This window comes from Coenobita brevimanus, chromosome 117 (assembly GCF_032717465.1).
Source record: "Coenobita brevimanus isolate Jiangsu-jjx chromosome 117, ASM3271746v2, whole genome shotgun sequence".
Lineage (NCBI taxonomy): Eukaryota > Metazoa > Arthropoda > Malacostraca > Decapoda > Coenobitidae > Coenobita > Coenobita brevimanus.
Genome location: NC_137070.1, coordinates 7,676,266 through 7,696,721, shown reverse-complemented (window position 1 = coordinate 7,696,721; position 20,456 = coordinate 7,676,266). Strand labels below are relative to the sequence as shown.

At 53.5% G+C, this 20,456-nt stretch overlaps 1 protein-coding gene across 1 annotated transcript; it reads right to left on the bottom strand.

The window, feature by feature from the left end:
• Positions 1-894: 894 nt before the first annotated feature.
• LOC145389453 (histone H2A-like) lies at positions 895-1,266 on the bottom strand. The gene has a single exon (XM_080264748.1). It carries the CDS (start codon positions 1,264-1,266, stop codon positions 895-897), a length of 372 nt encoding a protein of 123 aa, XP_080120874.1.
• Between the last annotated feature and the right edge of the window lie 19,190 nt (positions 1,267-20,456).

Sequence of the window (20,456 nt, the reverse complement as noted above, 5' to 3'; positions counted from 1 at the left end):
GCATTCCCCAGGCCCTGTCTTCCCCCTTACCTTTACTCAAGACAACCACCAGCAACCGGGCTACAGCAAAGCCCGGTCTCCTCGAATTGAGGAGAGAATCATCAACAACAACAACAACAAGGTGGCTGACACTCGCCTCCCAACAGTTTCACTATGCAGCCCTTTACCGGAGCTCCCAGTTCAATGGCTGCTGCAGCTGATGATGATGATTTTTAATATTATTATTAATCTTGATGATGATGATGATGGATGGATGGATGGATGAAGCGATAGATGGTGGTGGTATTTTTTTTTTTTTTTTTTTGATTTTGTAGTAACTAGTTGTTGCAATACTACTAATGACGAGAGAAATGAATGAATAGTATTTTCTTCATTATTACCATTATTGCTATTTCGGGGTGTTAAATCCACCATGGTCGTCACCACGCGCATAATATATATACTGTTGTATACATCACCATATCCTCTGTCACTGAACGACTTTGTCCATTCCTTCGATGGTGGGAGAATAGCCATCATCACCTGTGTTTTCATTCATCCACCCGGCCAGGCATTTATTTAGGAGGCATAATTATACAGTACAGTATTATGTAGGTGCAGTTGGGAACGGGACAAGACGCTATGTAGTAGTGGGAATAATAATATTATTAATCGACCTTCACTGATGTCAGTAGCTTCTTACATCCAACCGAACATAAATATAGCCACAGACATAGGCCAGCATTCAACACATACCACATTATACGCACATACAGACACATACATACAGTATACCAACACATTCATCCATACACAAAGATGATGTTGGGCTATGCCAAAGTCTATTCTCTCTCAAGAAACGAATGTGGCTCCTAAAGGAGCCGATGGAGGTGAAGAAGAATTTCTTGGAAGCGTTCATTTCTTCTCCGTCTTCTTGGGGAGCAGCACAGCCTGGATGTTAGGCAGGACACCTCCCTGGGCGATGGTGACGCCAGAGAGGAGCTTGTTGAGCTCCTCGTCATAACGGATAACCAACTGCAGGTGACGGGGAATGATACGAGTGTTCTTGTTGTCATGAGCTGCGTTGCCAGCCAGCTCAAGCACTTCAGCCGCTAGGTACTCCATGACTGCAGCCAAGTAGACGGGGGCGCCAGCACCCACACGCTCAGCGTAATTGCCTTTACGAAGGAGACGGTGGATCCTGCCGACGGGGAACTGGAGCCCAGCCCTGCCAGATCGGGACTTGGACTTTCCCTTCAGCTTGCCTCCCTTGCCACGTCCGAACATGGTAGTATAATCTTCGTCGTCGTCGCTGAAGCAGGACCTTCAGGAGTAAACTAATGCGTCACCCGCCTTGTTTGTTTTGTTTGTTTGTTTGATATTTGTCCCAGTTTCCTGGGACACGGGCAAACTGAGAGCCCGTCAGAGGTGCGCACTACTTGCGCAAACTTGCTCTAGCGAGGTGGAGGATAATCCTTTACTGTAGTAATCAATATATTTAAAGGAGCACGGGCAACAACGGCTGCAGCGTCCATAAAGACGTCACCAGATCGGGCAAGGGGCGAGTCCAGCTCAGACCTGAGCATGGTGGTGGCTGGGCAGTCCAGAAGATAATGAAGAAGGGGCTCTTCACAGCTGGACAAGCAATGGGCACATGGGTCTGGCTCCATACCCACAATTTGCTTGTAGCAGAGAAACCCAAGACGCAATCTTCGAAGCCGGACTACAATATAATTAGGTAGACCTGGGGGGGGCAAGAGGAGGGAATAGGACGTGGCAGTAGCATACCATTTTGCAGAGCAAGAGCCCTCCGTGACCCAGAGCTGATGGTCCTCTAGGGATAGTCTTCCTATGGTGGCAGTGAGAGTGTGGATGAGGTGCGAGGGACTAGGGCGTAGTGGAAATGTGATGTCTTGAAGATCACAAGCTGAGCGAGCAGCGTGATCAGCACGCTTGTTGCCACTGATTCCCACATGTCCCGGGAGCCAGTGCAGGTTAATCGTTGCGCCCCTACGGACAAGAAGTGATGCGAATGAATGGATCGCTGTTAGGAGGAAGACGTTGTCATGCAGCGAGAAAGATCGTAATCTCTGAATCGAGGAAAGAGAGTCTGTGTGGATTATGACTCGGTTGCGACGATGGTGGTGAGCATGGCGCAAAGCACCCAGGATGGCCGCAAGTTCCGCCTGGAAAGCGGATACACCTGAGGAGAGTCGCCAAGCTTCCACTATTTGCCCAGAGACAAAGGCCGCTCCAGCTGCGCCATTAGGGGAAACAGAGCCATCAGTGTAATAGATGGCTGAGTCTGGTGAGGCCAGAGCTGCCACCCTACTGAGACCCTCCTGACGAAGGAGTGCTGGTATTGAGGAGCGAGGTTTGGCCTCCGATGGACAAAGTATATTAAAAAGAGGAGGATCCCATGGCGGTGGATCAACATATCTGGAAAATGGGGAGTCAGGGTCTTGACTGAGGCTCGCCGCAGCTCCCAGTCCATGGATGACAGCGGCCGTGGTGCGAGCCCAGTCACGCTGAGGGGCCGGCTCGGGTGGGCGGCCGAGAAGGCGTTTTAGGAGGGCAGTGACGGGCAGGTGAGGCAGGCACTGGATCATCTTCAGTGTGACGATTGCCGCTCGTAGCATAATGCGATGGGCCAGAGAGGGCACCCCGCCCTCCATTCGCAGATTTACAATCCGGGTCCAACGTGGAGCACCCAGCATGATGCGGAGTGCATCATTCTGGATGACCTCCAGAGATCGAGACACTGGTGGAGTGAGACCAGTTAGACAGATGGCACTGTAGTCCACCAGAGATCGGATTGCGTGAATGTAAAAGGTCCGGAGGACAGAAAATAATGCCCCCAAACTCCGCCTGGAGAGGTATCTGAGAGCAGCCATTTGGGTGGAAGCACGTTCCCTCAGATACCGTACATGGCAAGCAAAGGTGAGGCCCCCATCTAGCCAAACCCCCAGATACTGGTGGACGGTGACCATGGAGAGCTGATGACCTCCAAGCAGCAGTGGAAAGTCGGGGGGGCGGAGGCCAAAAGGCAGACACTTCGTCTTAGCAAAGTTGATTTTAAGGCCTAGCTCGTTGCACTTTGCGTGTAACCGAGAAAGGGCCAAGTCCGCCTGTTGAAAACAGTCTCTCCGTGTAAACACGAGGGCCAGATCATCAGCGTAACAGAGAAGAGTTATGCCAGGCCCATATTCAACAAAAAGGAGCTCCTCCATCAGGACATTAAACAAGATAGGGCTCAAAACGCTTCCCTGGGGGGTGCCATTAGTATGCTGGTAAAAAGGGGAGAGGTGTCCCTGAAAGCGGACCCCCGCAGTGCGGTCACTAAAAAAGTCCCGGACCCAGGATATGAGCCTGCCCCCTACTCCCCTGGCCGCAAGAGCTGCCAAGATAACGGTGGGGTTCGCCAGTTCAAAGGCCTTCTCGAGGTCGAGGAAGATGGCCATCCCCCCGTCCGCCCCTCAGCTCCCCAAGGAATGATGCAAGGCAGTGGGTGGCACTCCTGCCTGGGTGATATGCATAAATCCTTGGGTGCAGCGGTCCCAGCCGCCAAGCAAGACGAGCCCGCACAACCCTCTCAGCTGTCTTTGCAAAGCAACTGAGCAGGGAGATGGGGCGCATGGCAGTGGGATCGCGAGGTTTCGGAATCGGGTGAATGACCGCCATCTTCCACGACCTCGGTAGACGCCCCTCAGACCACGAGAGGTTAAGCAAATCAAGCAGACGCTCTCTGCCGCAATCTCCAGCATGAGTTAGAATGGAGTACGTGACCCCGTCGAGCCCCGGTGCAGTGTCCTCCCGGCGCCTCAGCGCTTTTTGAAGCTCTCCGCTGGTTATGGGACAGTCAGCGGGGTCAGGTGTATTGCACGCCGTCTGAATGGCCGCAATGCGAGAGGCGGACAGCTGCACTTGTAAGGCTCGGACAGACTGCGGGAGATTGGAAGAGGCTGAGCGGTCAGCGAAATGCTGGGCAAGACGGCTGGCCTCAGCGGCAGGGTCAGGGTGGGAGGGCGGACGAGGAGGACGTGGATCGGAGATGGACCTGATTCTCCCCCACATCTCACGGAGTGTGGAGTGAGAATCTAGGGTGCGACACCATCCGATCCACGCCTCCTCTTTAAGGCGACGCTTTTCAGCAACCACGTGCCGAGTCACAGCAACCAGGTACCGGCGGTGCGGAGATGTTCGGCGCCGCCGGTACTGCCTGCGTGCTGCGTTCAGCCTCTGGTTCAATTCCCTGACCCTGTCGCAGTAAAACCAGCCGTCCCGGTAGCATCTCGCCGAGCGCCGCTGCAATGGAATGGCAAGAGAGGCAGCGTGCGAAAAGATATTCGCTGCTTGATCTGCCCGGCTCTCGAGGTCCGAGGCGGGAGAGGATGTCGCAAAGGCCGCCGTGAGAGCACGGTCAAAGGCCGCCCAATCCGCCTTGCGTAGATCCCATCGTGGTGTGGGAGGCGGGGGGGGGGAGGGGGGCGAGCGGCAAGCCAATAAGAGTAGCGAAGTGGTCACTCACAAGGTGTGGGTGGAGTGACCATGACGCCAGGCCTGACAGAGGGGTTGAGATAAAGGAGAGGTCGAGGCGACCTCCTCCAATATGGGTGGGCTCTGTCGTGTCGTTTAGGAGGGAGACACCACCCATCTCCTCCAGAAGTAAGGAAATGTGCCGTCCTGCCTCATTGGACTGAAGAGGCGATGACAGAAGGGCGTGGTGGGCATTGAAGTCGCCCCCAATGTACACGGCCCCCCTGGCAGCTTGGGGGAAAAGTTCCCCCAACTCCAGGGTGCTCCTCTGGCTTCGGTATACATTGTATACCGTCAGGGGCGACGTCGCCAGATGGAGAACCACGCCCTGAACCTCCACATCAGGTCCACAGAAAAGAGGGGACTCACAATCCGTGCACGCGATGTGGTCCTGGACCAGAACGGCACATCCCCGTGTAACGCCACGAATATACGGGAGGAGATGGGTGGTGTATCCCGAGAGATGGAAAGTGGAATTGCCTGGGAGCAGGGTCTCCTGCAGGAGAATGACATGAGGGCGGTCCCGTGCGGCCGCCTCCTGCAAAAGGGGGAGCTTGCTCCGTGCTCCCAAGCAATTCCACTGGAGGAGCCTGAGAGAGCGGTCTACTGGCCGTCCGGCGACAGTTGCGGACGGTCGTTCTCCTGCAGCAGTGGTGAGGCCCTGTCCATCACTTTGGACCCTGATGGTGGTAGGGTTTGCCCTAAACGATGACGCTGACGAGGCAGCTGTGCGGTGGAAGACTGAGCATTGGGAGGTCGTGGCTTTATCCTCTTGGACGGGCGAGCTGTCCTGTGCAGTGTGGGACGGGGTCGCCCTGCCGAACGAGCTGGGCGGCGAGGGGACAGAGGAGCACCTAGGCTCGCCATCTTCCTGTCGATCGCCTGGTCTACTAGGCGATTGGCAGCCTCGGCAAGGGGCTCTGTTGGGAGAGGGATGTCGAGGGTTAAGGCAACTGTTTTGGCGAGGGTCAGCGCCAGCTCCGTGGCAAAGGTCCTGAGCTCCTCCGTTGTGAATGAGATCACTGGAGGAGCGGGAGCGGTTGGTGGACTGGGTGTGGAGCCAGGCACTGGTGGTGGAACGGGCAGTGGCTGGCTGGTCTCTACAGGTGGAAGTGCTGGCGAGACAGGCGGCTGCTGGCGGTGGACCTCGGCTGTGGTCTGGACCACAGTCAGGGCTGAGGGCAATGGAGGGAACTCCTGGTCGCTGAGAGGTGGTGGGCGCTGGATGAGAGGGCGGCGCTGTTGGCCCCAGATGAAAGTGCCGGGGGGAGCTGGAGTAGCGCTGGCGGCCTGGTTCTCCTGCACAAACGCTACCTGCCTCTCTCGACCCTGGTTCACTCGGTGAACCCTCGCGGGGCAGCTGGGGTGCCAGGCGTGGTGTCGCCCGGAGCAGTTGGGGCACTTGGCCGCAACTGGTTCCTTCACCTTGTACCGCTGGAGGCACTCGGCCGTGTCGTGGCCGCCACTGCACATGCCGCAGATGACGGGGCGGTTGCAATTGGCACGGTGGTGCCCGTAGCGTTGGCAGCGGTAGCAACGGAGAGGCTCTGGGGTGAAGGGGCGAAGGTGATATGTTCCCCAGTTCCCCAGGTCTATGGCAGGGATCAGAGGACCCCGCAGGGTGACAATGACCTGTCGAGTCTCCTCTCGGGTCCGCGTGTTTTGGCATCGGGTTGCCTCCTCGACTTGAGGGTGGTGAAGGAGAATCTCTATGGGCATTCTCAAGGGATAGCCCATGACCACTGCCTTCGTAGACTGTTGACCAGGCATCAGCTCTACTAGCTTTACAGGGCAGGCCTCGTCCTGCAGGGCTGTTCTTAAGAGGTCGTAGGCTCCCTCGTCCTGTGGCACCAACACTGAGCTTCCAACCCGACCCATGAGATTGGAGCAGCGTAGCCCTGGCAGGTGACGCTCTAGTGCAGCCACGGCGTCGTAGCTCGTCGCATGCCCGTCCTGGACCGGCACACGGAAAGCTGGAAATGCAGAGCGGGGAGGCGGACGCACAGCTACCGACACGGAGGGACGAGCAGCAGAGGGATCCCTGAGGGGAGGCCCAGTGCGCACTGCCGGAGAAGGGCCGTTTCCCTGGCGAGCACGCCTCGATCCCTTGCGCATCACGGGGGTGAAACCCTCATCTTCCTGCAGAGCGGGATCAGCAGAGGGGGGGAGCTGAGTCGCAGCAGGAGCCTCCGAAGTGCCCCTGGTGGAAGAGAGAGATGGTGGAGCAAGGGTAACCTCCTCCATAGCCTCATGTCGGCGGGCCGCCTTGGCAGAGCGGGTAGAGTCACCACGCAAGCGAGGTGCCACTCTCGTGGATGTTAGGGCAGAGGGGTTAGCACCCGCAGCCTCGTGAGCTGACGAGAGGGAGCTCGAGTCTGAGCAGTGACGCTCCCTCTTCGTGCCTGTGGTAGGGCACGGGATGGAGGGCCTCAACTGAGGAAGCGGGAGGCGGGAATGCCCCGGGGGCCTAGGGATGCTGGATCCCTTCATGCTCACCGGAGCAGGCCAAAAAACTCAGTCAAAAACACACACACACACACACACACACCTCACACACACAACCACTCAAACAGCAAAAAAAAAAAAAAAAAAAAAAATACAGCAAAGTGGCCAGGTCCCTACAGTGACGGGCAACCTATGCTCCCCGCCCTCTAAAGGGCGATGGGAGGCCCCGCCACTGCCCCTTTCGGGTCTTCCCTACTCTAACAGAGCCGCCCTCACCGCCTCCTATAACCAGGCCCTAAAGGCCCCCCTTCATGGAAGTGCCCTAACGGCACCCCTTCAGGGTTCGGCGTCGTACTACGGTGAGGTACACTAACGGCAGGCCAAAAAAAAAAAAAAAAAAAAAAAACACCCACACACTCAGTCACCAACACACACACACTCCCACTCACACCCAGGCAATCTGAGACTAAGTCTCAGAAAAAACCTGTAAAACGAAAGAAAAGCTTCCTCAGTGCCAGAGACTAAGTCAAGACTGGCAGAAAACGAGGCAAAACCGGCGAAATTCTTCACGAGTGAACGAGACAGTGTTCAGGGCTCGAGAGAAAACGGCCAGACCTCACCCGACAGAGTCTGAGCTAGGAGTGGTCACCCGCTGTTTGTTGTTTGTTAAAGATTTCCCCTTCGATTTAAATGGAAGGGGCCGGGCCATATGTTAGCCCAGTCAGTGGATGTAAGCGTACATTAGTAAGGGGAAGATACTGCCGTAGCAGTCTCTTGACTGGAACAAATATATATATATGCACATATACCCGTATATGTGCATATTACACACATGCACACACACACACACCCAGTCATTACACACACACATTCATACACACAGATATACTTGCACATCAATGGACATGCATGTTAGGTGGGAGGAGGGGCAGAGCGCACCACCTCAGTCAATATTGGGAGAGGGACCGTGGCTACAACGTAGGCTGCAGCATTTCGTAGAGAGTTAATTGATCTGGCTGCATCATGGGTTCTGGGAATATCCGGGTTTGGAAGAGGTCTTTTTCTGATGCGTGAGGTGGCTGGGCATTTGAGGAGGTAGTGCAGGAGGGGGTAGAGTGTAGCCGCTTGACAGTGCTGACATTCAGAGGCTGGTGCTTCATCATCGTCGATAATTTCGCTGCAGCATTTATAGCCCAGGCGAAGGCGGCGCAGACGAGTGAGCATGTTAAAATTGGATCTAGTGGTAGGTGGTAGAGGCTTATAGCGTGTGGCAAGTGCATACCATCTAGCAGAGGGGGAGCGTAGTTCGACATATAGGCGGTGGTCATCTTTATTTAATCTGGCTGCCCTGTCTCTAATGCCTTGCTTGACTTGGCTTAGGCTTGTCGTGATGATAAAATCGATGTTCGGTTTTTCTAGGGCGTGTTTTGCTGTGAGGTCTGCCTTCTCGTTACCCACGATGCCTACATGACTTGGGATCCAATTTATAATAATCGATCCTCCAGCATTGCAGATACCTTGTGAGGTGGTGAGAATGTCATGGATTAAGTGAATGTTGTCTTTGTGAGTGTGTTGGCGAAGAGTATGAATAGCCGAAGCAGAGTCCGTGTGTATGATAGTGGGAGTAGTGGGATTGTGCTCTAGGGCATCAGAGAGGGCAGCTAATATGGCTGCCAGCTCGGCCTGAAGGGTGGAGGCACCATCTGTGACCCGGAAGCCAAAAGATCTGTCCCCACACACAAAAGCTCCTCCAGCTTTGGTTGGTGTGACAGAACCGTCGGTGTAGTATGTATTGGACCGTGGGATTGTGTGGGTGGCAATTTGTCTGAGGCCCTCTTGATGCAGCAATTGGGTGGGCGTTTGTTTTTTGGGTAGTGTGTGCGTGAGAATGAGCGTGAATGGGGGTGGACTCCAAGGAGGCTGGGGGATGAAGTTGGTGGCAGGTGTGTTATTGGCTTGTGTTATAAAGTTGTCTACTTCATAGGTGTGGATAGCTCGAGCTACATTATGAACCCAGCTATTTGTGAGTAAGTCCTGGTGGAGGCTGGCTGCTGCTGTGAGCCGTGGCAATAGGGGAAGGGGGGAAGAGTTGTGGGCTAGTTTGGCTGCAAGGCCCGCCACCCTTGCTTGTATGCGAAGGTGTAGGGATTCGAGGTGACATTCCATGCGGAGATTGCATAGTCTGGTCCACATGGGTGCACCAGTCATGGTGCGCATTGCACTGTTCTGGATGACTTCCAGTTTGGCCAGTTGTGGCTCGTCAAGGGACGGTAGTACTGGCGCCGCATAGTCCACTATTGCTCTTATGGTCTGGATGTAGAATAGACGGAGGACTTTGTATGTGGCACCCCTTCCCTTTCCTGCCAAGGATCGCAGAGCATTAAGGCGAAGCTTTGTTCTTTCTCGGAGGTGGTTGACCTCAGTCCGGAAAGAAAGTTTGGAGTCAAAGATAACTCCCAGGTACTTGTGCGTAGGAACATAATCTATGGCTGTGTCACCGAGGTGGAGTTTGTCTTTCGGTGGGTTTATAAGGAAGGGAAGAGCCTTGGTTTTATTTGGGTTAATTTTGAGTCCCAGCTCTGTACATTTTAGGTGGAGTCTCGTCAGAGCCCTCTGGGCTTTTGCATGATATGGGCCACCGTGGACTACCAGAGTAATATCGTCAGCATAACAGAGGAGTCGGGCTCCAGGGCCTAGGTCCACCTGTAGGAGGCAGTTTATAAGGGCGTTGAAAAGCGTGGGGCTGAGAATGCTGCCCTGTGGGGTTCCGTTGATGTGGCAGTGTTCTGATGATGTGTGCCCCTGAAACCGTACTGCTGCCCGTCGGCCCTGAAAGAAGCTCTCAAGCCAGCACAGGAGGCGACCTTTGACTCCCCTGCTTGCTAGGGTTGCCAGGATAGCCCTCGGGCATGCCAGCTCGAAGGCCTTTTCGAGGTCTATAAAAATGGCCAGTCCTCTTCCTCCACGCAACTCCGAGAGGAAGGAGCTCAGGCACTCAGCCGTTCCCCTGCCTCTGGTGTAAGCGAAGATATGACTGTGGGGTGATGGCAGAATCCAGCTGAGGCGCTTGAGCACCATCCTCTCAACAGTTTTGCTTAGGCAGCTGAGAAGGGAGATAGGTCTAAAGGCTGTAGGATCAGGTGGTTTGGGGATGGGGTGAATGGTGGCCGTCTTCCATTGCTCAGGGACTTTGCCCATAGACCAGGAGTGATTCAAAAGGTCTAGGAAGGCGGATCTTGCTGTAGGCCCAGCGTGTGTGAGCATGGAATAGGTGACACCATCTGGGCCTGGGGCAGTGTCAGTGCTTGTTTTCAAGGCTTGATCAAGCTCATGCATCGTGAATAGATGATCAGAGTCGGCTTGGGTGGCCTTGCACACGTTTATAAGATCCGTCCTGGTCTGGTTTAGGGTTTCTTGCTTACGTCTCGTGTCTTCTGGAAGCTGTGTGGGGGAGGTCCTCTGGGCAAATGTAGCTGCCAGCCTTTCAGCCTCTCCCTGTGGGTCGGGGTGAGAGGGGGGACGAGGTGGCAAAGGATTGGAAACAGCTCTTAATTTTTTCCAAATGCTTCCCAGTCTTGAATGAGCACCCAGGGACTGACACCACTCCAGCCACTTTTGCTCCTTTATGTCTGTTTTCTCCACTGTAGAGTGCCTGACGACGGCCTGGAGGTAGGCTAGGCTATTAATTGTCGGGTTGGCTCTGTGGATCTTCTTGGCTCTGTTAAGGCGTCTGTTTAGTTCCTTCACCCTGTCGCAGTAGAACCAATGGTCTGTATGGTAAGTCTTTGGGATAGAGGAGCCTGCTGCTGCACTAAAGGCATCTGTGAGGAGGGCGGCATGTTCCTCCAGGTTTACTGGAGCGTTAAATGCTGCTGTATCTTCCAGTATGGTGGTGAATTTAGGCCAGTCTGCCCTCTTGGTATTCCACCTTGGTGGGGGCCCAGCAGGCGTAGGGAGTGGAGCAACCCTGATGGTGGTAATTATAGCATGATGGTCTGACGTTAGGGTGGGATGTAGCCTCCAGGTAGTGAGGGGGGCTAAGCCAGACGACACAAAAGAGAGATCTAGCCTGCCTCCGCGTACATGCGTTGGTGTGGATAGGTCATTGAGGAGCATGATCTCTGGCACCGCCTCCAGTAGCTCTGAAATATGGCATCCAGCTGCATTGGTGGGGGACCTAGAGCCTAAGCTGGGGTGATGGGCATTAAGATCGCCACCAATGAAGATCTGATTAGTTGTGGAGAGAGTGGCAACCTCCCCAAGGTTAATGTCGGCTGTAGGGTGGCGGTAAATATTGTATAGTTGTAGGTGACCATCTGCTAAGGTTATATCAACTCCTTGGACCTCGACACCTTCGCCACAGTCTGGAGGCGGATCAATGGCTGTGGCAGGTATATGGCTCCGAACAAGTATGGCACAGCCTCTGGGGCCGCCTGGAGTGCTGGGGAGGAGGAAGGTGGTGAAGCCTCGCAATCGGAGCTGCCTGTTTGGTTTAAGGAGTGTTTCTTGGAGGAGGAGGATGTCTATATGGTCTTTGTGGGCTGCCTCTTCTAGTAGGAGGCGTTTGGGGGTAATCCCATAGACATTCCACTGTAAGATGTGGAGTGCTTGTGTGTGTGTGGGTTGTCTGTGATGAGATGGGTGAGGAAATGGGTGTGTTAGTCGTCCATGTCTGTGTGTGTTGGGATGGGGGATCGCGATCTCCTGTGTGTGTTGTTGTCCGTGTGTGGTGGTGCTGGGGACAGGTGGTGTACTTTGTCTGGCTGTTTGTCTGTGGTGTTGGGATGGCTGCGTGACTGTTGGTGAGGTGTTCGTAGGCGGTCTTGAGATAGTTTGCGTGAACGTGAGCGGCTCTGACGTTCCTCTTTTCCCCTCTGTTTGCTGTGTGGGGTGTGAATAGGAGCAGTGGTAGGAGTTGTGGGTGGCGGTGGCATCTCTGTGTTGGCTGTGGGTTGTGTGCAAACTGATCGAGTGATTTGCGTACGAGCGTGTGGATTCCCTCTGGGCTGGGGATAGGCATGTCTAGCTCCTTTCCCATCCATGTGGTGATGTGGTCGGCTATTTGCTGAGCAAAGCAGGCCAGTTGGTCCCTGTTCAGGATAACATATCCTGGAGGTAGTATGGGAGCTGATGGAGGAGTTTGTGTGGCGGCATCTGGCACTGTTTGAGTCGAGATGGTGTGGACTGTCGGACGTGTGGGTGGAGGCGGTTGTGCTATGATGTGTGATGTGGCAGTGGGAGTGGGTCTGGAAGGAGGTGGAGGAACTGCTTGAGGTGTATGTTTGCTTGGAGGTAGAGGGGGGAACTCCTCTGGGGCTGGTGTTTGCCGTACTGTGGGCTGTGGTGCGCGTTGCTGTCCCCATGTGAAGGTCCCTGGCGGTGCTGGTGTCACTGTAGTCCTTACCTGGAGCCAACGGTGCTCTCTTACTATGCCCTTCTGCACCAGGTCTTTGCGTGCTGGGCATAGTTTGTTCCAGGCATGGTGAGGGAGCTGGCAGTTGGGGCATTTCGGCTGGACCGGCTGCTTGGCCTTTAACTTGGAGATGCACTCCTCCGTGGCATGACGGCCGCTGCACACTGCGCATGTTGGGGGGCGAGTGCAACGTGACTGGTGGTGCCCGTAGCGCTGGCAATTGAAGCACCTGAGGTTCCGGGGTGTATGGGCGGATAGTGTAGGTGCCCCACGACTGTAGGTCCAGTGCTGTTGGGATGGGGCCTCTGAGGGTGACTAGCACCTGCCTGGTGGGGGCTCCCCCTACCTCGCATCTCGTGGCTTCCTCCACTTGGATATTGTTTTTTATGGCTTGCAGGGGAAAATTTGTAGGGTAATTTTGGAGGATCACTTTTCTGGTAGACAGGTTGGGGTCAAGTTTTTTCAGGCAGATAGGTTTGCCTGCCACAGAGGTGAGAGAGTCTAGGACGTGAAAGGTGTCTTTATCGAGAGGAACCAGGATCGTGTTTTGGTTCCGTGTTGCCTCTAATTTAAACTTGAGATGAGGCATCTCTGTCTCCAAGGCGATCACAGTGTCATAAGGGGTGGGGAAGGCATCATTATTGGTGATAAGAAACGCAGGAGGCTTGGAGGGGGGAAGAGGGGGTGTACTGGTAGTGTTAGGTGGCTGAGGAAGGTGCTGGGAAGAGGAACGTGTGTTTGTGAGTGTGGTGTGGCGGTCTGTATTGCAGGAGGATGTGGCTGGCTCATCAGCAAGGTTGGTAAGTCTTTTGCGATTTTTCTTTTTCTGTACCAGTGTAAAGCCGTCATCTTCAGTCATCGTGGTGGCAGGGGCCTGGGTAGCATCTGTCTTGGAGGTCAAGGTGTCAGGAGGAGGTAGCTTGGCGTTCTTGCTGGAGAGGTCTGAATCAGTGGGAGAGACATCTTCGGTATCCATGTTCAGGAAGAGATCATCAGCACCATATTCTGGCCCTGTTAGTCGTGGCCTTTTGCATTGAGACTTAGGCTTGGTGCCTGTAGGTGATGGAGGTGAACACAAGTCACCACTCTGGTCAGGATCAAGTGCAGGATCCGGTGCGCTCATGGTAAAAAAAAAAAAAAAAAAAAAAAAAAAAAGGGGCTCTATATATATATATGTATCTGTAAGATATATATATATATATATGTACTGGAGTATTTATTTATTTAAATGTTATTCCATTCCTCTTCCTAGCATACACACATGTACATACTCATACACACATGTATACTTAAAATATACACGAATATATGTGCATGAACCAATGTGTATACCTTCAAAGAGCAACGAAAGAAACAAGAATATAAATAAATTATCAGCTGCTAATCCGGCGGTTCCCTACAGTGCCGGGGGCCTAAACTCCCCGCCCTCTAAAGGGCGCCGTGAGAGTACCCCAACACTGCCCCGTGAGGGACTTACCTAACCCTAGCCCTAACAGAAAGCCTACCCTTGCCGCCTCCTATAACCAGGCCTCTAAGGCCCCCCTTCATGGAAATACCCTACGGTATCCCTTCAGGGTTCGGCGTCGTACTACGGCAGGGACTCTAAGTGGCAGCCGGAAAAACAGCTGATACACACACACACACACACACACACACACACACAAAAAGCACAAGAGCACACGAGACTTTGTGAAAGCACCGGATCTCGTAAACGAGAAAAAACAGACTGTGAAAGTCTAAGGAGAATTCAAGCCACAGTTCAGGATCTGGGGAAGAGATGTTCTCACTATGAGAGCTGGGCCAGAACTGAAGAGCAGGATGGGTCACCCGCTTGTTGTTGTTGTTTAAGATTTCCCCTTCGTTTAAATGGAAGGGGCCGGGCCATATGTTAGCCCAGTCAGTGATGTAAGCATAGATAAGGAAGTGATGAAGACTGCGGGAGCAGTCTCTTGACTATAAAAAAAAACTATATATGCACATATATACACACGTGTATATATATATGCATATGCACACGCACTCACAACACACTCGTACAGGGACACACACACACACACAGACACTCTTGCATATCATCGATATGCTCGTTAGGTGGGAGGAGGTGCAGAGCGCACCGCCTCAGTCAGGGCTGAGAGTGGGGCCGTGGCTACAACGTATGCTGCAGCATGACGTAGAGAGTTGATGGGTCTGGCTGCTTCGTGATTTCTGGGAGTGTCTGGATTAGGAAGAGGTCGTTTCCTGATGTGGGATGTGGCTGGGCATCTGAGCAGATAGTGCAGGAGGGGGTAGAGTGGAGCCTCGTGGCAGTGTTCACATTCAGATTCGGGGGCGTTGACATCTTGAACCATTTCACTGTAACACTTATAGCCCAGGCGAAGGCGGCGTACACGATTAAGCATTGTAAGGTTGGATCTAGCGGTGATGGGCAGTGATTTATAGCGAGTGGCAAGTGAGTACCATCTAGCCGAGGGGGAACCCAGTTCAACGTATAGGCGGTGGTCTGCTTTATTTAATATGGCTGCCCTGGTCTTAATGGCATGCTTGACTTGGCGTAGGCTCGTTGAGATTGCAAAGTCAATGTTGGGGTTTTCTAGGGCTTGATTTGCTATGCGGTCCGCCTTTTCGTTGCCTGCAATGCCTACATGACTAGGGATCCAATTGATGGTAACAGATCCCCCAGCATTGCGGATAGCTTGGGTGGTGGAGAGAATGTTGTTTCATAGGTGAATGTTGTCTTTATGATCGTTTTGGCGAAGGGTGTGAATGGCCGAAGCCGAGTCTGTATGGATGATAGTGGGAGCTGTTGGACTGTGTTCCAGTGCGTCATAGAGGGCAGCTGAGATAGCTGCCAGTTCAGCCTGAAGGGTGGAGGCACCGTCTGTGACTCGAAAGCCGACTGATCGGCTCCCGCACACGAAGGCTGCTCCGGCTTTGATTGATGCAACCGAACCGTCAGTGTAGTAGGTGATGGACTCTGGGGCTGTGAGGGCAGCAATTTGTTGGAGGCCCTCTTGGCGCAACAATGAGGTTGGTGTTTGACTTTTGGGTAGTGTATGTCTGAGAATGAGCTTGAGTAGAGGCGGACTCCATGGAGGCTGCGGGCTGTAATTGATGACAGTCGTGTCATGGGCCTGTGACATGAAGTCATCTAGCTCATAGGTGTGGATTGCTTGAGCTATATTATGAACCCAGCTGTCTGTTAGGAGGTCTGGATGAAGGCTGGCTGCCGCTGTAAGCCGTGGCAGGAGGGGGAGGGAGGAAGCATTGTGAATTAGTTTGGCTGCCAGGCCCGCCACCCTTGCTTGTATGCGAAGGTGTAGGGATTCAAGATCGCATTCTATGCGGAGATTGCACAGTCTAGTCCACATGGGTGAACCAGTCATGATACGCATGGCATTGTTCTGGATAACTTCCAGTTTGGCTAATTGAGGTTCATTGAGGGATGGAAGTACTGGCGCCGCATAGTCCACTATTGCTCGTATGGCTTGGATGTAAAATAAACGGAGGACTCTGTACGAGGCTCCCTTTCCCTTTCCTGCCAAGGATCGCAGGGCATTAAGGCGGAGTTTAGTTCGTTCTCGGAGGTGGTTAACCTCCGACCGGAATGAAAGTTTGGAGTCGAAGATGACTCCCAAGTACTTGTGGGTGGTAACATAGTCAATGGCTGTGTGGCCGAGGTGAAGAGTATCTTTAGGGGGGTTTATGAGGAAGGGAAGAGCCTTGGTCTTAGTCGGGTTGATTTTGAGTCCCAGCTCAGTACACTTGAGGTGGAGTTTTGTTAGAGCCCTCTGGGCTTTTGCATGGTATGGGCCTCCATGGACAACCAGTGTTATATCATCAGCATAACAGAGGAGGCGGGCTCCAGGGCCTAGGTCCACCTGTAGGAGGCAGTTGATGAGGGCGTTGAAAAGCGTGGGGCTGAGAATGCTGCCCTGCGGGGTTCCGTTTATGTGACAGTGCTCTGATGAGGTGTGTCCCTGAAATTGTACCGCTGCCCGTCGGCCCTGAAAGAAATTCTCGAGCCAGCACAGGAGGCGTCCCTTGACTCCCCTGCTTGCCAGGGTTGCCAGGATGGCCTCCGGGCATGCCAGCTCGAAAGCCTTTTCTAAGTCAATGAAAATGGCCAGGCCTTTTCCTCCACGTAACTCCGAGAGGAAGGAGCTCAGGCACTCAGCCGTCCCCCTACCTCTGGTGTAAGCAAAGATGTGGCTGTGGGGTGAGGGCAGAATCCAGCTGAGGCGCCTGAGCACCATCCTCTCGGCAGTTTTACTCAAGCAACTGAGAAGGGAGATAGGTCTAAAGGATCTGGGATCAGGCGGTTTGGGGATGGGGTGAATGGTGGCAGTCTTCCATTGCTCAGGGAGTTTCCCCATGGACCAGGAGTGGTTTAGTAGATCAAGAAAGGCGGATCTTGCTGTGGGCCCAGCATGGTTGAGCATGGAATAGGTGATACCATCTGGGCCCGGGGCAGTGTCGGTGCTTGTTTTCAAGGCTTGATCAAGCTCGTGTGTAGTGAATATATGATCAGAGTCAGATGGGGTGGCCTTGCAGATGTTGATCAGATCCGTCCTGGTTTGGTGTAGGGCTTCTTGTTTGCTTCTGGTGTCTTCGGGAAGCTGTGTGGGTGAGGTCCTCTGGGCGAATGTTGCTGCCAGCCTTTCAGCCTCTCCCTGTGGGTCGGGGTGAGACGGGGGACGAGGTGGCTGAGGATTGGAAATGGCTCTTAATTTTTTCCAAATACTCCCCAGTCTTGATTGAGCCCCAAGGGACTGACACCACTCCAGCCACTTTCGCTCCTTAATGTCGGATTTTTCCCCTGTAGAATGCCTGATGACAGCCTGGAGGTAGGCAAGGCTGTTAGCTGTGGGGTTGGCTCGATGGATCTTTTTAGCTCTATTAAGGCGTCTGTTTAGTTCCTTTACCCTATCACAGTAAAACCAATGGTCGGTATGGTAAGCCTTTGGGGGAGCGGTTTTTGGGATGGTGGAGCCTGCTGCTGCACTGAAGGCATCTGTGAGGAGGGTGGCATGTTCCTCCAGATTAACTGGAGCGTTAAATGCTGCTGTCTCTTCCAGTGTGGTAGTGAATTTAGGCCAGTCTGCCCACTTAGTATTCCATCGTGGTGGCGGCCCAGTAGGCGTGGGGAGTGGGGCAACCTTGATGGTGGTTAGTATAGCATGGTGGTCTGACGTAAGGGTGGGATGGAGCCTCCAGGTAGTGAGGGGGGCTAGGCCGGAAGACACAAAAGAGAGGTCTAGTCTGCCTCCACGGACGTGTGTTGGGGTGGCTGGGTCATTAAGGAGTATGAGCTCTGGCACCTCCTCCAGTAGTGCAGAGACATGGCATCCAGCAGCATTCGTGGGGGATCTAGAGCCTAAGCTGGGATGATGGGCATTTAGATCGCCACCAATGAAGAGCTGGTTGGTGGTGGAGAGAGTGGCAACCTCCCCAAGGTTAATGTCAGCTGTAGGGTGACGGTAAATATTGTATAATTGTAGGTGACCATCTGCCAGGGTTATGTCAACTCCTTGTACCTCAACACCTTCGCCACAGTCTGGTGGCGGATCAATAGCTGTGGCAGGAATATGGCTCTGAACGAGTATGGCACAGCCTCTGGGGCCGCCTGGAGTGCTGGGGAGGAGGAAGGTGGTGAAGCCTCGCAATCGGAGTTGCCTGTTTGGTTTTAGGAGTGTTTCTTGGAGGAGGAGGACGTCTAGATGGTCTCTATGGGCTGCCTCTTCTAGTAGGAGGCGTTTGGGAGTAATCCCATAGACGTTCCACTGTAAAATGTGGAGTGCTTGTGTGTGTGTGGGTTGTCTGTGAGGAAATGTGTGTGTTAGTCGTCCATGTCTGTGTGCGTTGGGATGGGGGATCGTGATCTCCTGTGTGTGTTGGTGTCCGTGTGTGGTGGTGCTGGGGAAAGCTGGTGTGCTTTGTCTTGCTGTTTGTCTGTGGTGTTGGCATGGCTGCGTGACTGTTGGTGAGGTGTTCGTAGGCGGTCTTGAGACTGTTTGCGTGAACGTGAGCGGCTCTGACGTTCCTCTTTTCCCTTCTGTTTGCTGTGTTGTGTGTGAATAGGAGCTGTGGTAGGGGTTGTGGGTGGCGGTGGCATCTCTGTTTGTGTTGGCTGTGGGCTGTGTGCAAACCGGTCCAGGGATTTGTGTACGAACGAGTGAATTCCCTCTGGGCTGGGGATAGGCATGCCTAGCTCCTTTCCCATCCATGTGGTGATATGGTCGGCTATTTGCTGAGCAAAGCAGGCCAGTTGGTCCCTGTTCAGAATGACATATCCTGGAGGTAGTATGGGAGCTGGTGGAGGAGTTTGCGTGGCGGCATCTGGCACTGTTTGAGTCGAGATGGTGTGGACTGTCGGACGTGTTGGTGGAGGCGGTTGTGCTGTGATGTGTGATGTGGCAGTGGGAGTGGGTCTGGATGGAGGTGGGGGAACTGCTGGAGGTGTCTGTTTGCTTGGAGGTAGAGGGGGGAACTCTTCTGGGGCCGGTGGTTGCCGTATTGTGGACTGTGGTGTGCGTTGTTGTCCCCATGTGAAGGTCCCTGGTGGTGCTGGTGTCACTGTGGTCCTTGCCTGGAGCCAACGGTGCTCTCTCACTATGCCCTTCTGCACTAGGTCTTTGCGAGCTGGGCATAGTTTGTTCCAGGCATGGTGAGGGAGCTGGCAGTTGGGGCATTTTGGCTGGACCGGCTGCTTGGCCTTTAACTTGGTGATGCACTCCTCTGTGGCATGACGACCGCTGCACACAGCGCATGTTGGGGGGCGAGTGCATCGTGACTGGTGGTGCCCGTAGCACTGGCAATTGAAGCACCTGAGAGGTTCTGGGGTGTATGGGCGGATAGTGTAGGTGCCCCATGACTGTAGGTCGAGTGCTGTTGGGATGGGGCCTCTGAGGGTGACTAGCACCTGCCTGGTGGGGGCTCCCCCTACCTCGCATCTCGTGGCTTCCTCCACTTGGATATTGTTTTTTATGGCTTGCAGGGGAAAATTTGTCGGGTAATTTTGGAGGATAACTTTTCTGGTGGACAGGTTGGGGTCAAGTTTTTTCAGGCTGATGGGTTTGCCTGCCACAGAGGTGAGAGAGTCTAAGGCACGAAAGGTGTCTTTATCGAGAGGAACCAGAATCGTGTTTTGGTTCCGTGTTGCCTCCAATTTAAATTTGAGATGAGGCATCTCTGTCTCCAAGGCGATCACAGTGTCATAAGGGGTGGGGAAGGCATCATTGTTGGTGATTAGGAACGCAGGAGGCTTGGAGGGGGGAAGAGGGGGTGTACTGGTAGTGTTAGGAGGCTGAGGAATGTGCTGGGAAGATGAACGTGTGTTCGTGGGTGTGGAGTGGCGGTCTGTATTGCAGGAGGATGTGGCTGGCTCATCAGCAAGGTTGGTAAGTCTTTTACTATTTTTCTTTCTCTGTACCACTGTGAAGCCGTCATCATCAGTCATCGTATCTGTGGTCGTGGTGGCAGGGGCCTGGGTAGCATCTGTTTTGGAAGTTAAGGTGTCAGGAGGAGTTGACTTGGCGTCCTTGCTGGAGAGGTCTGAGTCAGTGGGAGAGTCATCTTCGGTATCCATATGCAGGAAGAGATCATCAGCACCATATTCTGGCCCTGTTAGTCGTGGCCTTTTGCAGTGGGACTTAGGCTTGGTGCCTGTAGGTGCTGGAGGTGAACTCGAGTCACCACTTGGGTCAGGATCAAGTGCAGGATCCGGCGCACTCATGGTAAAAAAAAAAAAAAAAAAAAAAAAAAAAGAGGCTCTTATATATATATGTATCTGTAAGATATATATATATATGTACTGGAGTATTTATTTATTTAAATGTTATTCCATTCCTCTTCCTAGCATACACACATGTACATACTCATACACACATGTATACCTAAAATATACACGAATACATGAGCATGAACCAATGTATATACCTTAAAAGAGCAACGAAAGAAACAAGAAAATAAATAAATTATCAGCTGCTAATCCAGCGGTTCCCTACAGTGCCGGGGGCCTAAACTCCCCGCCCTCTAAAGGGCGCCGTGAGAGTACCCCAACACTGCCCCGTGAGGGACTTACCTA

Excerpts from the sequence above, each read along its gene's own strand:
- LOC145389453 (XM_080264748.1), bottom strand. The coding sequence starts at position 1,266 with ATGTTCGGACGTGGCAAGGGAGGCAAGCTGAAGGGAAAGTCCAAGTCC.